We start from the raw sequence: 18815 nt of genomic DNA, 5'->3' as shown, positions 1-18815 counted from the left end.
TCTCCTTCTCCTCCTTCTTCTTCTTCTTCTCCTCCTCCTTCTCCTCCTCCTCCTCCTCCTCCTCCTCCTCTTCCTCCTCCTCCTCCTACTCCTCCTCCTTCTTCTTCTCCTTCTTCTCCTTCTCCTTCTCCTCCTTCTTCTTCTTCTTTTCCTCCTCCTTCTCCTCCTCCTCTTCCTCTTCCTCCTCCTCCTCCTCCTCCTCCTCCTCCTCCTCCTCCTCTTTCTTCTTCTTCTTCTTCTTCTTCTTCTTCTTCTTCTTCTTCTTCTTCTTCTTCTTCTTCTTCTTCTTCTTCTTCTTCTTCTTCTTCTTCTTCTTCTTCTTCTTCTTCTTCTTCTTCTTCTTTTTCTTCTTCTTCTTTTTCTTTTTCTCCTTCTTTCTCCTCCCTCCCTCCTTCTCTTTCTTCCTCCCTCCCTCTCTTCTCTCTTTCTACCTCCTCCCTCCTTTCCACTTGTTTCCCCATCTTTCTCTTTTCTGGTCTCTGGGTACAGCTTTGTCTCTCTGAGGGGCCTGACCCACTTTTCCTCTCCGTTTTCCATCTCCTCCTCTGGGTCTCTCTGTCTTCCCGTGACTTTCCTCCCATCTCTGTGCCCAGTGGCTGCCCTCCAGCCTTCTGACCCACGTCCCCTGCCCTGTTAGTTCCTCACATTCTCCATTGAGAAAATTTTGCAGGAATTGGTCCAGGGTCCCCGGGTCCTTGAGGTGCCCAGCAATCTTGGAGTAGTGGTAGAGGGAGACCAGAACATCTCGGGGATTGCGACTTATGTAGATCACCTAAGGGAAGCAATGGGGCTGGGTCACAGAGCAGCCCCCACTCCCATCTCTGGAAGTTGTGGGAGTCGGGGGTGGGGCAACTTGGAGCAGTCAGATCTGGGGTCGGAGCCCTTCATCTTCACCTGCCCAATTGTCTCAGCCACCTCTAGCCATTATTGGGACTCCTACATGGGCCAGGGAAACAAAAACTCTTGTATCATTGGGATGAACTGGCATCCCCAGCCTGGAAGCCAGGGGAATAAGAATTAGGGCCCCCTGGGAAGACCGAGAAGGGAAGGAATGGAGCTCAAGATTGGGACGGCCACTGAGGAGATCGTGGGACCTTGGGGGATGGACCTTGGACTTCCTCCCCGGCTGCTTCAGACCCTCTCCAGGCTCCCCAGAGCACCCTGGCATTTTTGACGGACATGAGATGCTTCGCGGGCCCCTCACGACCCTCACAGTGCACCATGGAGGCCAGAGAACTGAAATGGCCCACTGCTAGTAAGGGTCTGAAGCAGACTTTGAATGTGGCTCTCTAGGATTCCACGGGGCTTCGCTTATGCTCGCTGGTCCGGGCTTACCTTGGCTTTGGAGTTGAAGAAGTCCCGGGGAAGAGCTGAATGGGAAGGTGGGAGCTGATGAGGCGAGGGTTGGTCATCTGCATAATGGACAAGGACCCTGGGATGGTCTCACACCAGGGCGCCCGCTCCCAGTTGGGGACTGTGCGAGCCCAGGAGGGATCCCCATCCTTCAGCATTATGCTCAGAATCTCAATCATCCAAGTGGTACCTACAGGGAAAAGATGGCGGCAGGATGGGTCAGGAAGAAAGGAAACAGAAGGGGGTCAGAGGAAAAGTCTAGGACAGTGAGGGAGGAGATCAAGGCTGGTCATAGGGGACACTGGGGGAGGTCAAAGAGGACATAGGGAACTCAGAAGGAACCCCAAGGGAAGTCAGAGGGGACATAGGGAACTTAGGGGGACCCTGAAGCAGGTCAGAGGGGACACAGGGAGGTCAGGGGACAAAGAGAGCAGATGAGTATGGAGCCTTTGGAGTCTGTGTCCTTACTCTGGAGGCCCAGGACAGGACCAAGTTCTTCTTCCTACCTGATTTGGGGTAGGTGACAATGAAGATGTCCTCATCCCTGACCTTGAAGTCCTTCTCAACATAGCTTATAGTCTCTGGAGAGTAGAGGCCCATGGGGAATTTGATGCCCTTGTATGTGAAGTATGCTCTGGTCATCTTCTCTCTGAAAGGAGAATTTGAGGGTGCTTCCTGTTGCCCCACCCAGCCCCCCTTCTACTGCCTTGGCCTCCGACTGGATGTGCAACTCTGGAAAAGTCATTTCTCTGCCCCCTGCATTCTGCCATCTCTGAAATAAAGGGCTTGAATCAGAGGGTCTCGAGGGACTCTTGGGAGTCTGAGTTTTGGGAGGTTTGTGAGGCTGCGGGAGGATGGGGGGGAGGGGCCAAAGGGCACAAGTCGAGGCTCGGACAGGGTAATGAGGGCCCCCAAGAAACAAAGCCCACGGAAGGGGCTCTTGGGCTGACCCACGGAGTGGGGTGGGCAGTGGGACCTTGGAGAGCTCCTTCTCTTCCCTCTGTCTCTCTGGTCTCCGCCAGAAGCTGAGCCCTTTTTGACTTGCCTTAGGGCCAAGTCATTCTTCAAGCCACAGGGGAGGGAGTAGGGCTCTATTCTGGATCAGGGTGAAGAGGGTGGGACGCCTTCCAGGGGGGACTCTGGGCATAGGGAAGGCAGAGAAATAAACGTTTGTTCAGCACCTACTATGTGTCAGCCGCCATGCTTTCTGATGATTACCTCATTTGATCCCCACAAGAACCCTGAGGAGGCCGGAGCTATTGTGATACCCATTTTACAGATAAAGAAATGGAGGCAACAGAAGCTAACTGACAGTGCTTCTAACTGCCTCTGAATAAGCTAACCTGAACACTTGATTTAGGAAAAAAAAATTCCAAAGATTCAGAGGAAAGAAAGATATGATTCCCAACTCTACAATGTGATGGGGAAGTCAGCTTAGGAGGGATGAGAAGTGCTCAAGAACGCCACTGGCAGGACAGAGGGAAATAATTCCCAGGAGGAGGAATCGTTACTCCTCACAAAACGTGGCATCTATCTGAAGAGATGTACGTGGATGAGCAGGGAATGCCCCAATCAACTGGATTTTAAACTGAAAAAATCAAATGACGGAAGCAAGATCGGGTGGTAACAGAAGATGACTATGAGGCCATGGCTTATATTTAATCTTACAAAAGTAGCATCCGAAGTAAAACCCACAACTAGCTGAAAATGCTAAGTGAAGCTGAGTCATTTTTTAAAATCTAAAAAAAAAAAAAAAAGCTACGTTAGTAGAAAAAGGAGGATTCAAAAAGGAACTTTATTTATGGTGGATGGGACTGCTCAATTCTTTATTTTTGTAAAGAAGAATGGCCTTGGCGGTGGAAAGACCAGGAAAAAAAAAAAAAAAAAGACTCAAAAGGAGATGATACCATAGAGATGTGAGGAGATAGCAAGAGAGTCCTTCGTTTCCTTTAAGGAACTCAAGTCTCAGCCCTGATGAGTTACATCCCCCTCATTCACCCCCCCTCCCCTCAAAATTGGTGTTATTTACTGAACTATTGATGGCGATAGTTGAAGGATCATGTATAATGAGGGAGAAACGACTGTTTCCAGAAGAAAGAGAGCAGAAGCTGCCAGTTTTAGGTCAATGAACTTGACTTCGAATTCTGACAAAATTCTGGAAGAGATGATCATTAGAGAGATGCTGCTAACCTTTGGAAAGGGAAGCAGTGATTTCAAAGAGTCAGCCCAGGGGGCAGCTAGATGGCGCTATAGTGGATACAGCACCAGCACTGAAGTCAGAGGACCTGAGTTCAAATGTACCTCAGAAACTTTTAACTCTTACTAGCTGTGTGACCTTAGGCAAGTTACTCAGCCCCACTTTGCCTAGCCAAAAAAAAAAAAAAAAAAAAAAAAAAGGTAAAGAAAAATAAACAAAGAGCCATCCTTGCTTCATCAAGCACAGGTTATGCTCAGCCAACCTCATTTCCTTTTTTGGGACTGAATTATTAACCTGACAAATGAGGAGAGTGCTATGAATACAGTTCATTTAGATTTTAATAAAGCTTTTGATATAGTGTCTTCAACCTATTCTTGTGAAAAAGATGGGGAAAAGTCAACAATAGATGGATTCAGCAATGGTTGGATAACCAGATTCAAAGAGCTTAATGGTTAATGATTAGTGGTTCACAGATTTTTCCAAGAGTGCCCCGGGGATGTCTATTTGTCTCTGTGCTGTTTAACAGTTATTGCTTACTTGGGAAAAGGTACAAGTGGAATATTCATCAAAATGGCAGATGGCACAAAACTGGAAGAAATATTTAGCAGATTGGATGACAAAGTCAGAATCAAAAGGGTCTTAAAACGAAATTCAATAGAAATCAGCAGATTTCAAAGTAGGAAGAAATCTCATAACTGCTCCAATAAAGCTTAAGGACAAAGTAGTGATTGGGAAATACAAGAAAACTGGTTGAAGAATCTCCCTTTAATAAATAATTTTTCTAGCCAAGGTCAGCAAAAGTATGTAGCCGGAGGCTTAGGATTAATGGGAAGAGTTCAGTCAGGAAGACACATATCTGCATGCTTCCATCCAGCATGGTGACTGGGCTGGGATCACTGATCCAGCACAGTGATCTAAGGCTGTGCAGCTGGGTCCGTTGACCCAGAAGCTGGGTCACTAGTATAAACTGCACTGAGAAAAAGGTCACAGATGAGTACAAATCAAGTACAAATACAATGAACAAAGAGCAGGAAAAGGAGGCAACTACTGCTGTTTGGTTCTGACTTCTGACGGGGTTTGCACATTCAGCCCGAAGGACCACAGCTGAGGAAGCAGGGGACCTAGCAAAGACGAAGACTAGCTTGGAATCTGTCACTTGCTCCTGAAAACCCTTCTAGCTAAGCTAGCAGAGCCTGGCCAGGGGCCAGCAGTAGCTTACTAGTGCTCCAGCTCTGGGCCAGGCTAAAGAAGTTTCAACCAGACCCAAAGTGGGAGCAAGAGTCTATAAAACTCAGTGGAGGAAAATAGCAATCAAACATTCAGGCTGCTTAGGGTGCCCTGAAAGCTTGAAGGTTTCTAAGCCACCCCTTTTATCCTTGGAAAATACAGAAATCAATACCTGGCAAAAGGATCCAAGAGAATAAATTTAGGATCCATCAAGGTTTAGACATTGCTTTCATAAAAGCTCAGAGTGTAGCCCTAACACAAACTCTCAATTCTGGAATTAAGGGTGAAAGAAAGGGTAACTAAAAAAGACACTCACTGTGGACCACAACATAGCATTTACACTTTTTCTGTTATTGTTTGCTCGCATTTTTTCTTCTCAGGTTATTTTTTTTAACCTTCTTTCTAAACCCAATTTTTTGTATATCAAGATAACTGTATAAATATGTGTACACATATTGTATTTAACATATACTTAAATAAATTTAACAGGTATGGGACTGCCTGCCATCTAGGGGACGGGGTGGAGGGAAGGGGGGGGGGAAGTTGGAAACAGAAGTTTTTGCAAGGGTCAGTGTTGAAAAATTACTCATGCATATATTTTATCAATAAAAAGCTATAATAAAAGAATAATAAAATAAAAAGACACTCATGTAAGAGCTGTTATGGAGCTAGGAATTCCCAATAAATGAAATGAGATCTCTTGTGGAAAAAATCTGAAAAGGAAGAATTACTCTGGAGGAAAGTCTTGGAAGGAAATTGAACAGTTTATGTACAAAATCTAAATCATGCAATAGATTTCCCCAAAATTTGAATGAATAAGACAAGTGAGTGGCTTCATGGACCTAGGATATATGTTAGAAGAAAGCCAAAAACCTTTTTTAAAAAGGAAAGAAAATATAAGATATTTTATATCAAAACAACTGATTTGGAAAACAGGTCACTGAGAAAAAAAGTTTTTTTAAATTATTGGACTACATGATAGCCAAAACCAAAAAAGTTTGTTTGGATGCCACATTTTAAGATATAATTGAAAGCTTCTCTGACCTATTAGAAACAGAAAGCCAAGTGAAAAATATGATTAATTCACCGATCAATTCCTGAAAGAAATTCTAAAATGAAAAGTTCTCAGAACATTATCACCAAAATCTAGACTTTCCAGGTCAAAGAAAAAAAAATGATGCAAGCATCCAGAAAAGAAAAAAATTAGGTCACATATCAAGAAGCTGTTTTCAGAATCACACAAGATTTGATGGCTTTTGTACTAAAAGAGAGAAGAGCTTGGAAAAACAATAGACCAAAGGCAGAACATATAGATTTAGAACAAAGACTATCTACCCAGGCAAACAAAAAGGCAAATACATTTGAGCCTATAGAAATAATTATTTACTTAATTTTTCTTTGTTCAGTTTCCCGCATCTGTAAAGTGGGGGAAATATTATCTTCTTCATAGAATTTTTATGATGATCAAATGAGATAAAATATAAAAACATCGCAAAATTTAAGGTGCTATGTAAATGCTAGTTAATAGTGTTTGGAGAAACAGCATAGATCATTGTGGTAGACATAAGATGGGGCTGGGAAATAGTTTATAATGTTCTGATGCTTTTAAAAGAAGAAAGAAAAGGGAAGGAAAAGGAATATTCTACATAAGGGTATGTATGTGTGTGTATGTTTATTTACAATTTCATATAATCTAGATGAACAAGTAGAAGACTATACAAAAAAAGGAGAAAGGAATTGGGGATAGGCTTTACTTGAACCTCGTATATGAACTTGTCAAAGGTCATAATATGTATACACATATACAGAGTATGGTGTAGAAATACAATTCAACGCAAAAATAGAGAAGATTGGGGTCGTGAAGAAGGGAAATGGGGACATTTCAGGGAAGATAAATTCAGAGACACATTAGTCATAACTAAAAACAGAAAACCTCCAGCCTTGGGAGGGCTTAAAGGAAAAGAAAGAAAAAGTAAGATATGTGATTAGTTGTTTGGGGGGAAAGGAGGTGCAAGAAGATTATAGCAAGCAAAATTCATTAGTGCTGCTCATTGCTCACCTCCCCTCTTCTTTATAAAGTTATAGCTGAGGGGAAAAGAGAGGAAAAGGTTTGAGAAAAGGCTAGAGGGTTGTATTATAACTATATGTGAGAGGGATTAACCCACCCATAAAATGGAAAGGGATATTAGAATAGATTAGAAATCAAAATATCATAATATATCATTTACAGGAAAGACATTGGAATCATAAAAATTCATACAGAGTTAAAATAAGGGGTTATTATTCCTCACCTCAATTGTTTAAAAAAGCCAGAAATAGTAATCATGATCTCAGATGAGGCAAATGTAAAACTTGGTTAAAAAGATGTAAACAAGAAAACTAGAGGTACCAAAGACAATAAATTAATATTGTTATATGACATACTAAATTATAATTGTTCTATTTCTCCCTGCAAATTTATTTAGCTTAAATACAGGATATCCCCAAAGTCTCCAGTTTTAAGTTTTGAATGACAGAAGTCTAGTGAGACTTTGGGGATATCAAGACTCAAAGAAAAAGTTAAATGAATTTCAGAGAAAAATAGACAGTAAAATGATAATAGTGGAAAATTGCAATATGTCCCTTTCTGACTTAGAGAAAACAAACAAAAAGCAACAAGAATGAAATTAAGGATCTGAACCGAAGTTTTAAAAAATAAAATATGAAGGATCTAGCCATATTTCTCAATTTCACATGACACCTTTACAAAAAATTGAATGGGTATTAGGGCATAAAAACACAAACAATTTCAGAAAAATTAAAAATTTCCTTTCCTACTTAAAGAGTAATAAAATTATATTTATGGGAAAAATATTAAAACTTATTAGAGAATAATAAGAGATGATGAAGTTAAAATTTTTGAGATGAAGCCAAAGCAGGGTATAAGAGAAATATAGAGAAACTCTCAATACAAAGGAAAAACAGATTAATGAATTGGGCATGCAACAAAAAAAAACCTAAAATTCACTAAACTAAAAAATCCCATTAAAAAAAAAAAAACAAACCTGAAATTGGAAGCAAAAGAACAAAAGAACAAAAAGAAAAATAAATAAAACTAAGAAAAAAAAATTGGAAACATCAATAAAATATGTAAATCATTAGTTAATTTGATATCCCATACTTAAGTTAAAAAAAATTTCAGAGAGAAATAGAAAAACTATAATTCAGTATGCTTAGTGTCAACATTAATTTATGTCTTTGATACATGTAACTTTCTTGTTTACATCTTTTAGCCAAGTCTAATTTTACATTTGCCTTGTCTGAGAACAAGAAAAACAAGATTACCAAAAAAAAAAAAAAGAAAGAAAGAAAAAAAAGGAGAATTCACAACAGCTGTCCACAGTAGAATACACAGTAGCTAAGAGTGCTGGTCCTGAAGTCAGAAAGAAGATCTGAGCTAAAATCCAGCCTCAGTTACATAAAAGCCATGTGACCCTGGGAAGATTGCTTACTTGTTGCTTGTCTCAGTTTCTTCAACTTAAAATGAGAGTAAAAATAGTGTCAATCATCTCCCATGTTTTTGTAAGAATTCTTAAAAAGAATTTAGCACACTTCCAGGGCCCACAGTAGATGCTATATAAATGCTTTCCCTCACAATACATGAAAAGGAGATTAAAAAAATTTAGAAACTATTCTACCCAAATATATATCAATAAAACCAACAACTTAAATGAAATGAAAATTTTTTTATAAAAATGCAAAATATCTAGAAAAACAGAGCAAAAACATATTTAGTTTATATAACCTAATTTTGGATGTGAGGGGAAGGGAAAGAGATTGCCCAATTCATAAGTAAACTCTCAATGAAGAAATCCCCCAAATAATTGAATTTACAAATAAATTATTGAAGATTCACAGAAAAATCTATTCCACTATTACAGAAACTTTTTTTTTTTTTTTTTTTTTTTTTTTTTTTTTTTTTTTTGCACTGAGGCAATTGGGATTAAGTGATTTGCCCAGGGTCACACAGCTAGGAAGTTTTAAGTGTCTGAGGCCAGATCAGATTTCAACTCAGGTCCTCCTGACTTCAGGGCTGGTGCTCTATCCTCTGTGTCACCTAGCTGCTCCCATTACAGAAACTATTTGCAAAAATGAGAATAAACATCACATATCAATAGATGCAGAAAAAAAAAAACTTTTGACAAAAATACAAGTTTAATACCTGTTTCTTTTCATAACATTAAAATACCCATGAATAAAAAGACCTTTCCTTAATAGAGTAAATACTATCTATTAAAAACTGAGCCTGTATCATATATAACTAGGAAAAACTAAAAACCTTTCTAAAAAGATCAGGGGTAAAGTCAAGATGTCCAATAACACAACTATCATTTGATACAGGACTAGATAGGCTATAGAAAAAAGACACGAAAAAGAAATTGAGGGGCTAGCAACTGGCAAGGGAGAACATGATCATTTTTTGTTGATGATGTTATGGCTTACTCAGAGAACCCTAAAAAATCAAATAAAATTCATTTAAATAATAACCAGTAAAATTAAAGGGTACAAAATAAATCAGAACACATTATCAACACTTCCATATATTATCAACAAAACTCAGAGGAAGGGACTAGAAAGAGAAATTCCATTTCATATAACTATAGAAATTATTTTTTAAAAATTTGGTTCTACTTACTAAAACATACAAGGATGACATGAAAACAATTAGAAAGTTTTATTTGGGGAAAAAGGCAAACCTAAATAACTGGAGAAATATTGTTTGTGTAAGCTGAGCCAATATAATAAAATGACAATATCATCTAAATTAATAGATTACTAATATACTACCAATCAAACTACCAAATGATTATATGACAGAACTAAAAAATATAATAAAATCCATATGGAGGCAAAAGTATTCAAGATATTCAAGATAAATAACAAAAAAGGGGGGGAATAAAGGGGATCTAGCTTTCAAACTATACTATAAAGTAGTAATCAAAATTAATTGGTACTGATCAAAAAATAAAAAGATGGACAATGGAGCAGATTAGGTACATGACATATAGAAGCAAATGTACCCAGTAATCTTGTGTTTGATGAATCCAAGGACTCCAAATCTTGAAGTAAATATTCACTATTTGACAGAAACTACTGGAAAAAATGGAAAGCAGTCTGGCAGAAATTAGAATTAGATCAACACTTCACACCAGATGCCAAGACAATCTACAAATAGATTAGTGACTTAGATATAAAAGGTCACATCATATGCAAGTTAGAGGAACAAGGAAGAAATTAACTTTCAGATATATGGATGAAAAAAGAGTTTGTAACCAAACAAGGAATAGAGAGAAGCACAGAAAATAATAGTTTTGATTTTGTAAAAATTGTTTGCACAAATAAAGTCAATTCATTTAAAAATAGAAGAGAAACAGTTAATTGGGGGGAGGGATCATTTGTGGTTTTTCTGAACTGAAAAAAAATCTAATTTCTTTTTATTTTTTTGCTGAGGCAATTGGGGTAAGTGACTGGCTGAAAGTCACACAGCTAGGAAGTGTTAAGTGTCTGAGGTCCTCCTGATTTCAGGGCTGGTGCTCTATCCATTGCACCACTTAGCTGCCCAAAAGTCTCTTTTCTAAGATAAAAATAACGGCTGGTTCAAGAACTAGAGTCACCCCCCAATTAATAAATGTCATAAGAATAAGAAAAGGTAGTGTGCTAAAGAAGAAATTCAAACTATCGATAGCTATCTTAAACATGATGCACCCAATTGCCTCAGCAAAAATAAATTAATAAACACAATTCAAATTACTAAAATTAGATAAATGCAAGTTAAAGCAACTCTCAGAAACTTACACCCATCAAATTGACAATGATGACAAAAAAGGAAAATGATTAATATTGGAGAGACTACAGGAACAGGCACATTGATGCACTATTGAAGGAGCTATGAATTGGTCTACATATTCTGAAAAGCAATGTGTAATTATGTCCTGCAAAGAATGGCTGAATAAATTGTTGGAATATTATTATGCTGCCAAAAATTATGAAAGGGTGATTTCAGAGAAACCTGCAAAGACTTGCATGAACTGATGCAAAGTGAAATAAGTGGAATAATTTATAACATGTCAACAAACAATTTGGAAAGGCTTCAGAACTTTATCCAAACCAATCTTCCAGATGATGAATGATGAACCATGTTGCCCACCTCCTAAAAAAGAGGGATGAAACACACATTTTTCAATATGGCCAATGTGTGATTTTTTTTTTCTTTTAATATAAACTTGGACTTCATTAGGAAGCTTCTAGGAATACGGAAGTGATAGTCCCACTGTACATGGGAGTCTTTCAACCTCTTTTGGAGTATTGCACTAAGTTCTGGGCGCCATGATTAATGAAGAACATTCATAAGCTGGGGAGTTCCAGAGGCAGGAAACCCATGGAGTGAAGGGTCTTAAGGCCTTATCTTGTGTGGAAGTGGAAGAAATTGGGGGTGAAGATTAGATAGGGATGGGCTGGGGCGTGGAGGATGTCGGCAGTTATGTGAAGAGGCCTTGAAGGGACAAAGTACATCTGGTTCCAAAAGGCAGAACCAGGAGCAAAAGCAGGAAGTTAGGAAGAGAAAAAATTAAGCTGACTCCAGGAAAATTTTCCTCATAATCAGAACTGTCCCAAGTGGACTGGGCCACTAGGGGCACCACAGTGCACAGAACATTGGTTCTGGAGTCAGGAAGACTCATCCTGACTGACTAAGCTTTGTGACCCTGCACAAGTCACTTCATCTAATTGCCTCATTTTCCTTATCTGTCAAATAAGCCGGAAAAAGAAAAGCAAACTATTCAGTCTCTTTGCCAAAAACCAAAAACAAACAAAAAATCCAAACCCCTAAATGGGGTCACCAAGAGCTGGACACAACTGAGAGATGACTGAGCAAGAGGGGCAGGTTAGGCGCCCCTCCTTATGGAGGCCGGGCTGCCACTTTTCAGACACAGCACAGTTAGTGCCTTTGCTGGAGGGGGAGGACCGGGGTCTGCCGAGGTCCCGCAGTCAGTGATGGTGAGCCCCAGATCCAGATTCAGAACCATCCTCTTCCGGAGCCAGGAGGACTCTGGGTACAAGCAAACGTTTGTCGGACTGCACTAAGCTGAGCTGGAAGGAGTCTCATCTGTGTGTTTAGATGGAGTGGGGAAACACACATTTTTCAATATGGCCAATGTGTGATTTTTTTTTTTTTTTTTTTTTTGCTTTTCACATAAACTTGGACTTCATTAGGAAGCTTCTAGGAATACGGAAGTGATAGTCCCACTGTACATGGGAGTCTTTCAACCTCTTTTGGAGTATTGTGCTAAGTTCTGGGCGCCATGATTGATGAAGGACATTCATAAGCTGGGGAGTTCCAGAGGCAGGAAACCCATGGAGTGAAGGGTCTTAAGGCCTTATCTTGTGTGGAAGTGGAAGAAATTGGGGGTGAAGATTAGATAGGGATGGGCTGGGGCGTGGAGGATGTCGGCAGTTATGTGAAGAGGCCTTGAAGGGACAAAGTACATCTGGTTCCAAAAGGCAGAACCAGGAGCAAAAGCAGGAAGTTAGGAAGAGAAAAAATTAAGCCGACTCCAGGAAAAATTTCCTCATAATCAGAACTGTCCCAAGTGGACTGGGCCACTAGGGGCACCACAGTGCACAGAACATTGGTTCTGGAGTCAGGAAGACTCATCCTGACTGACTAAGCTTTGTGACCCTGAACAAGTCACTTCATCTAATTGCCTCATTTTCCTTATCTGTCAAATAAGCCGGAAAAAGAAAAGCAAACTATTCAGTCTCTTTGCCAAAAACCAAAAACAAACAAAAAACCCAAACCCCTAAATGGGGTCACCAAGAGCTGGACACAACTGAGAGATGACTGAGCAAGAGGGGCAGGTTAGGCGCCCCTCCTTATGGAGGCCGGGCTGCCACTTTTCAGACACAGCACAGTTAGTGCCTTTGCTGGAGGGGGAGGACCGGGGCCTGCCGAGGTCCCGCAGTCAGTGATGGTGAGCCCCAGATCCAGATTCAGAACCATCCTCTTCCGGAGCCAGGAGGACTCTGGGTACAAGCAAACGTTTGTCGGACTGCACTAAGCTGAGCTGGAAGGAGTCTCATCTGTGTGTTTAGATGGAGTGGAGAGACTGCCCAGAAAGGGGAACAGTCCTGCTCAGTGTCCAGCGGCGAGTCCAAAATGCCTGGGAAAGGCTTTTCCTGACCTGAATCCAGCTGGACAAAGGAGGAAACTGAGGGAGTCGTGCACGGCCCCAAATGGCAAGACTGGAAGGGTGGCAGCAGACATCTCCAGCAATTGGGACAGAATGGGGCACTTGGGTCCCCGAGGTCCACTGTTCTCAACCTGCCCCCACTCCAGGCCCCCAATGCTCTGAAGAGGAATATTTAGGCCAGAACTGAAATCTGACATGCCAGGAACCTCTCCCAGGCAGAAGAGACTGGAAACAGAAATAACTTCAAAAAGGGTTCACCAGCAGCAGATTCAAAATGGGTTATTAAAGGGAACTGGGCTGCAGGGGGCCACTGGTCTCTTCCTGCCTCCTTCCCTTCCTCCCTGTGCCCCTCTGCCACCCTGCCCCCTCCCTGTGCCCCTCTGCCACCCTGCTCCCTCCCTGTGCCCCTCTGCCACCCTGCTCTCTCCCTATGCCCCTCTGCCATCCTGCCCCTCCCTGTGTCCCTCTTCCACTCTGCTCTCTCCCTGTGCCCCTTTGCCACCCAGCCTCCCACTGGGGCCTCCTCTGTCAAAGGAAGGGGTCAGCCTCCACTGTCTCTTAGGTCTTCTCCAACTCTAATCCCTAGGACACTGAGCCTTCAGACACCGGAGGGGTCTCAGTGGGCTCAGCTCGGGGTGCAGGATGGGTGAAGTGCTGGACCTGGAGTGGAAGGATGATGAGATGAGACATGAATTGTGTGACCCAGAGCAGGTCATTTCTTCTCTGTTTTCCTCATCTTCACAATGGGATAACAATAGCACCCACCTCCCAGGGTTGTCCTGAGGATTAAATGAGACAAGCCCGTGCTAAAGAAGAATTGCTGAGGGCAGGGATAACATGGCTGGCTTGGACCCAGGTCTTGGTGCAGTCAGCCCTCGAGGGAGGAGATTCTGACTGGGTCTGAGGGTAGATCGCTTAGCAATGGCCCATCAGTCCTTGGAACTGGAGATAGCTGGAAATTGCGTGCCCCAGGGTTTGTCCCCAGAGGGGCCAGGGCCCCCTTGTTGGGGGCCAGAGCAGAGTGGGCTTTGGGCGTGGCTGGCCAAGTCTTTGGACTTTTCGGAGCTGTCCCTTGCACATTTGAGCGTCCGAGGTAATGGGCCCCATTGTTGAGGATTAGCTACCAGCCCTTGGGCCCGGGACACCAGGAGACCGAATGTTTCTGGGCCCCGGAAACCAAAGTGACCTGAGGAAAATACAAGCAGCCAAGAAAGGGCTTAGGGAACGTCAGAAGGAGCTTGTTGGACAAAGGGGCTGGCCCACTGTGGGGTGCGGGAGCTGCCCTGGCCGGTGTGGTCCTGTTCCTCACTATCACCTTGGACCAATCCCGTCCTCTGGATCTCCCTCCAGGGTCCCAAAGAGTCAGGCTGGAGCAGGACCAAAGTGCCCTGCTTCCCGTGTAGAACCCGGGATGGGACTCGGTGGCCACTGAAGCTACTTAGAAGCATCCCCAGGTGGGTTGAACAAATGGCCCTGGCCCAGAATGGCCAAAACTCCAGGACAAAGGTAAGCCGTGAGAAAGCTTGCTGTCTTCCAGGCCCCGGAGCTTGGGCTCCCAGGATGCCACTGGTGGCCAGGCGGAAGTTGGTCAGGGTGCCCACAAATATGTTATTGCTGTTGTCGTGCACTTGCATCTAACTCTCCGTGACCCCATTTGGGGTTTTCTTGGCAAAGAGACCGTGGTTGGTCATTTCCTTCTCCAGCTCCCTTTACAGATGAAGAAACTGAGGCAAATGGGGGTAAGTGGTTGCCCAGGCTCAGATAAGTATAAGTGCCTGAGGTCAGATTTGAGCTCGGAAGATGAGCTCTTCCTGCCTGACTTTGGGGGCGAGCAGGAGGAGGACTGACTCCTGCAGAGCAGAAGCGGGGAGAAGCCTGGTTCTCTCTGCTCATTGAAGGAGCTGGACAGTACAGCCTGGAGGAAGGAAGGATGTGGGTTCAGGGGAGGGCTACCTGAAGCACTGAAGGATTTTCAGAGATGCAGAGTGGGAAGAGGACCGAGACTGTCTTTGACCTCTCTGTGTCCCCAGCACTTAGCCCAGGGCCTGGCACACAGTAGGTGCTTCATAAATGCTTCTTGACTGACAAAGCCTGAGGGAAGAAACTAAGAAATCACAAGTTAACAGATTTAAGGGAAAAATTAAAAAAAAAAAAAAATCACAGGGAGATTGTGAGGAAGAAATCAGAGATCCTGAAGGAAGAGATCACAGGTGGGAACTACAGATCACGGAAATCCGAGATGAGCAAGAGACAATAGAGAACAATGGAAGATGATATGAAGGTCAGAGTGGGAGACTTTCCAAGAGAACCGCAGATTTTCTCGGAGATTCGGGAGAGGGAGGTGTTATCATGGAGGGAGAGAGCAAAGGGGGAAAGCCCAGAGAGATCCCCCGAAATCAGAAGAGAGTCTGAGGAAAGGAAGAGATGGGAGTGGGGTAGGGGTGGGGAGGGAGGAAGGAAAGTTCATGGGAGAATGAAGTGGGAGGGAGGGAAGAACCAGAAATGCCACAGAGATAAGGGCAGGGATCATCATGACAAAGCAGACACAGAATGGGAGATAAAGAGTCCCAGGTTCTGGGGAAACTGGGGGAGGCCGCCCCATATGCGGAGGAGATCTGGGGAAGAAGAGCTTGGTTGCTACTTGCCTCCATCCCAGCTCTTTCCTCCGGTCCCCTTGTCCCTTACAGGTGCTGTCCCCGTCCATGCTCCATTACAGGTGGTGTCCCTGTCCTTCCTACAGTCCCCTTGTCCCTTATAGGTGTTGTCCCCATCCATGCTCCATTACAGGTGGTGTCCCTGTCCTTCCTACAGTCCCCTTGTCCCTTACAGGTGCTGTCCCCGTCCTTCCTCTGGCCCCTGTCCGAGCGGAAGCTCTCCGAGGGCAGGGACAGATGGGAGTTCTGTACTCTCGGTGCCTGAGAGCTGAGCGGGCATTTATAGTATTTGATTGAATAATTTGAGTTCATGGAAGAACTCTGGGGAGGTTTTAGAATCCAGAAAAGGCTGAGAGAAGGAACTGGAGTTGCCAAAGGGATCAGAAGGTGATGGCGGAGACTGGAGGTGAAGGCCAGGGAGAGACCATCCAAGACTGTGCTGGGAAATCATGGCTCAGGAGAGGATTGACGGCAGGAGTCAGAAGGCAAGGAAAGATCGTGTGGGAAGAAATCTGGTGATGGCGCTGGGGACGAGTGGAGAGAGTCCGCTATGGAGAGAGGAAAATGAGGCACCCAGAGCCAACAGAGGAGGACTCGGCAGTCACAGAGAGATTTAAAGCAGTCTAGAGTGGCTGGAAGTCAGGAGGTTCAAATCCTGCTCAGGACACCAGTTCCCACACGGGGCGAGCTTGCATCATACTCCTGTCACCTGCACGGTGAGAGGATTGCACTTAGAAGTCCTGGGAAATCTATCTCTTCCTATTATTTCTCAATTCTTAAATCTAAGATCTGGGAGGAACAATTAAGATTGAGGAGATAACAGAGGGAAAGAATCTGGGATGAGAGAACAACTTGAGAGAAATCAGAGGCCAAGAAAAGATCAGGAGCAGCCAGGTGGCCCGGTGGGTAGAGCACAGCCCTGAAGTCAGGAGGACCCGAGTTCAAATCTGATCTCAGACACTTGACACTTGCTAGCTGTGTGACCCTGGGCAAGTCACTTAACCTCAACTGCCTCAGGAAAAAGAAAAGACAAGAAAGATCAGAGGCAGGGAAGAAACCGCGGACAGATGATTGGAGGAGACCCTGGCGGGGTCTGGGCGCTTGGAGAGGCCGGAGAAGCAGCCAGGCCCCTGGGATGCGCTGGAAGAGCCCCAGGCTAGCTCCCTGCGCGACCTTGGGCCAGTCTGGCCCCTGAATTGGGTTCTCCTAAGCTGTGGAACAGCGGCCGGCCCTAGCTTCTCCCCAGAGTCCCTCGCGCCCCAAAGTCCTCGGTTTTCTGGAAGGAGCGGGGTGGGAGGGGCCGGTGGGGCGGGGGCAGGCCGGGAGCTTTGGGTCTCGGTGACCCACAGGCTCGGACTTCAGAGGCTGAGGAAAGAATGGAAGGCTCGGGGCCCGGGATGGGCGCGGGAGCTGAGGCGGGAGTGCCGGGCGCCCGGAGAGCGGGGAGCCGGCCGGGGCGCGAGGGGCGGGGGGCCCGGGATGGGCGCGGGAGCTGAGGCGGGAGTGCCGGGCGCCCGGAGAGCGGGGAGCCGGCCGGGGCGCGAGGGGCGGGGGGCCCGGAGAGCGGGGAGCCGGCCGGGGCGCGAGGGGCGGGGGGCCCGGGGGCCCGGGATGGCGCGGCAGGCTGAGGCGGGAGTGCCGGGAGCCCGGGGCGGATCTGACGCTGGACAGCGCCTCGGCCGCAGCCCCTCCCCCCCTCACCTTATATCGAGGGCCACCTCCGAATTCCCAGAGATCCAGGACGCCAGGGGCCCTTCCATGGCGGGGTCCCGGGGCAGGCTGACGGCGGCAGAGGGGCAGCGGGCGCCGGGCGGCACTCAGCACTGAGCACGAGCGAAGGCGGCCTCCCTCTCCGCGGGCTGCCCACTAGTGCCAGAACCCCAGCTGGGCGGGGTGGGGCTCAGCCGGTTCCTCTGGCTGCTACCCACGCCGTGCCCCGCCCCTCGGCTCCCCTGGGAGGGGCCGGGGCTGGGGATGGGGGGGAGGGGGCGGAGGCGGAGGGGGCGGAGGGGAGAGCCCGCATCCGGGCTCCGGGCGAGCCGGGACCGCGGGGGTCCAGCCTGCAGGAGCTTCCCCAAGCCCCCGGGCGTCTGCGCTAACCTCTCCAAAGACATCCCACCTTTGGAGCGCCCAGCTTGGACAAAGCCCCGGAGCTGAAGGCAAGACTGCCCTCAGATACTCTGTGACTCTGAACCTTGGTCTGCCTCAGTCTCCCCACCTGTCCAATGGGTATGATAATGGTTTCTACTTCCCAAGGCGGTTGTTGGGAGCACCGACTGAACTCACACTTGTTCAGCGCTCAGGGTCCATGTTGCTATTTGAAGGAAGCCCTGAGACCTCTTCTGGACACTTCTGGGAGCCTCGGAATCAAAGGGGCCCGTGGGTCACGGAGCAGGGTTGCCAGGCAGCCAACGCTCCCCTCCCTGGCCTGAGGCCTGGGCCCTGCTCCCGCTCCCTCTGAGTTAGTCAGCCGGCCTTCCTGCTCCCTTTCCCCGCTCTGGGCCTCTATCATCCTTCAGGTTTTTCCCATCCTCCCGGTCTGAAATCTGCTTCAGCAGCCAGTGGTGAGGAGGGGGGACCGGGTGCCAGGGGCACGTGGCTGCTGCCAGGAAGCTGTTGCCTCCCCTACCCAAGTCCTCTGGGAGGGCGGGGAACCTGTACTCTCACATGAGAGGGGGCTGGAGCCGGGAGTCTTCAGGATTTGGGAGGCACTGGGGAGCCTGCTGAGGAAACAGAGAGCCTGGGATCCCGGGGAGACTCATTAGGGTGGGGACGGGCTTCTAGCCCCGTGCACCCCAGTGAACAGCTCACCTCCTCCCACTGCGCCCTGCGGGCCAGCCTGAAACCCGAGTTGTGCAAAGGCCTGGGAGTGCATCTGTGGGGGAGGGCAGCTCCCCAATCCCTGCTCCCACATTGCTTTTCCCGGACCAGGCTCGCCTCCTGCGCATCTTTGGTCCTCTGCCCCACGTTACCCGCCACTAACTGTCCCCGCGGGGGGCGGCAGGAGGCTGGAGCCCGGACCTCCAGCGTTTGGGGGAGCTGGCGGCCTGGCTCCCGTGGGTGCCGGGAGTGGGGAGGCCTAAGGTAGGTCTGCTCCACCCTGGGCAGGCGGTCCTAATCAGCAAGAGCATCAAGGGGTGTGGGCCCTTGCAGAAA

The 18815-nt window shown here is 46.1% G+C and overlaps 1 protein-coding gene across 1 annotated transcript in view; it reads right to left on the bottom strand.

Annotated features, from left to right (window-relative positions):
- The window catches only part of SULT2B1 (sulfotransferase family 2B member 1), a 20659-nt gene extending 3112 nt beyond the window's left edge, over positions 1-17547 (bottom strand). The window contains 5 exon segments of the mRNA XM_074302656.1: positions 437-772; positions 1336-1364; positions 1367-1543; positions 1860-2002; positions 17361-17547. Of these exon segments, the coding sequence (XP_074158757.1) occupies positions 437-772; positions 1336-1364; positions 1367-1543; positions 1860-2002; positions 17361-17419 (744 nt within the window). The 5' untranslated portion in view covers positions 17420-17547.
- Positions 17548-18815: the final 1268 nt, after the last annotated feature.

This window comes from Sminthopsis crassicaudata, chromosome 3 (assembly GCF_048593235.1).
Source record: "Sminthopsis crassicaudata isolate SCR6 chromosome 3, ASM4859323v1, whole genome shotgun sequence".
In the NCBI taxonomy this organism is placed as follows: Eukaryota; Metazoa; Chordata; class Mammalia; order Dasyuromorphia; family Dasyuridae; genus Sminthopsis; species Sminthopsis crassicaudata.
Note: the sequence above shows the minus strand (reverse complement) of the source record. Positions and strands in the feature narration are given on the sequence as shown.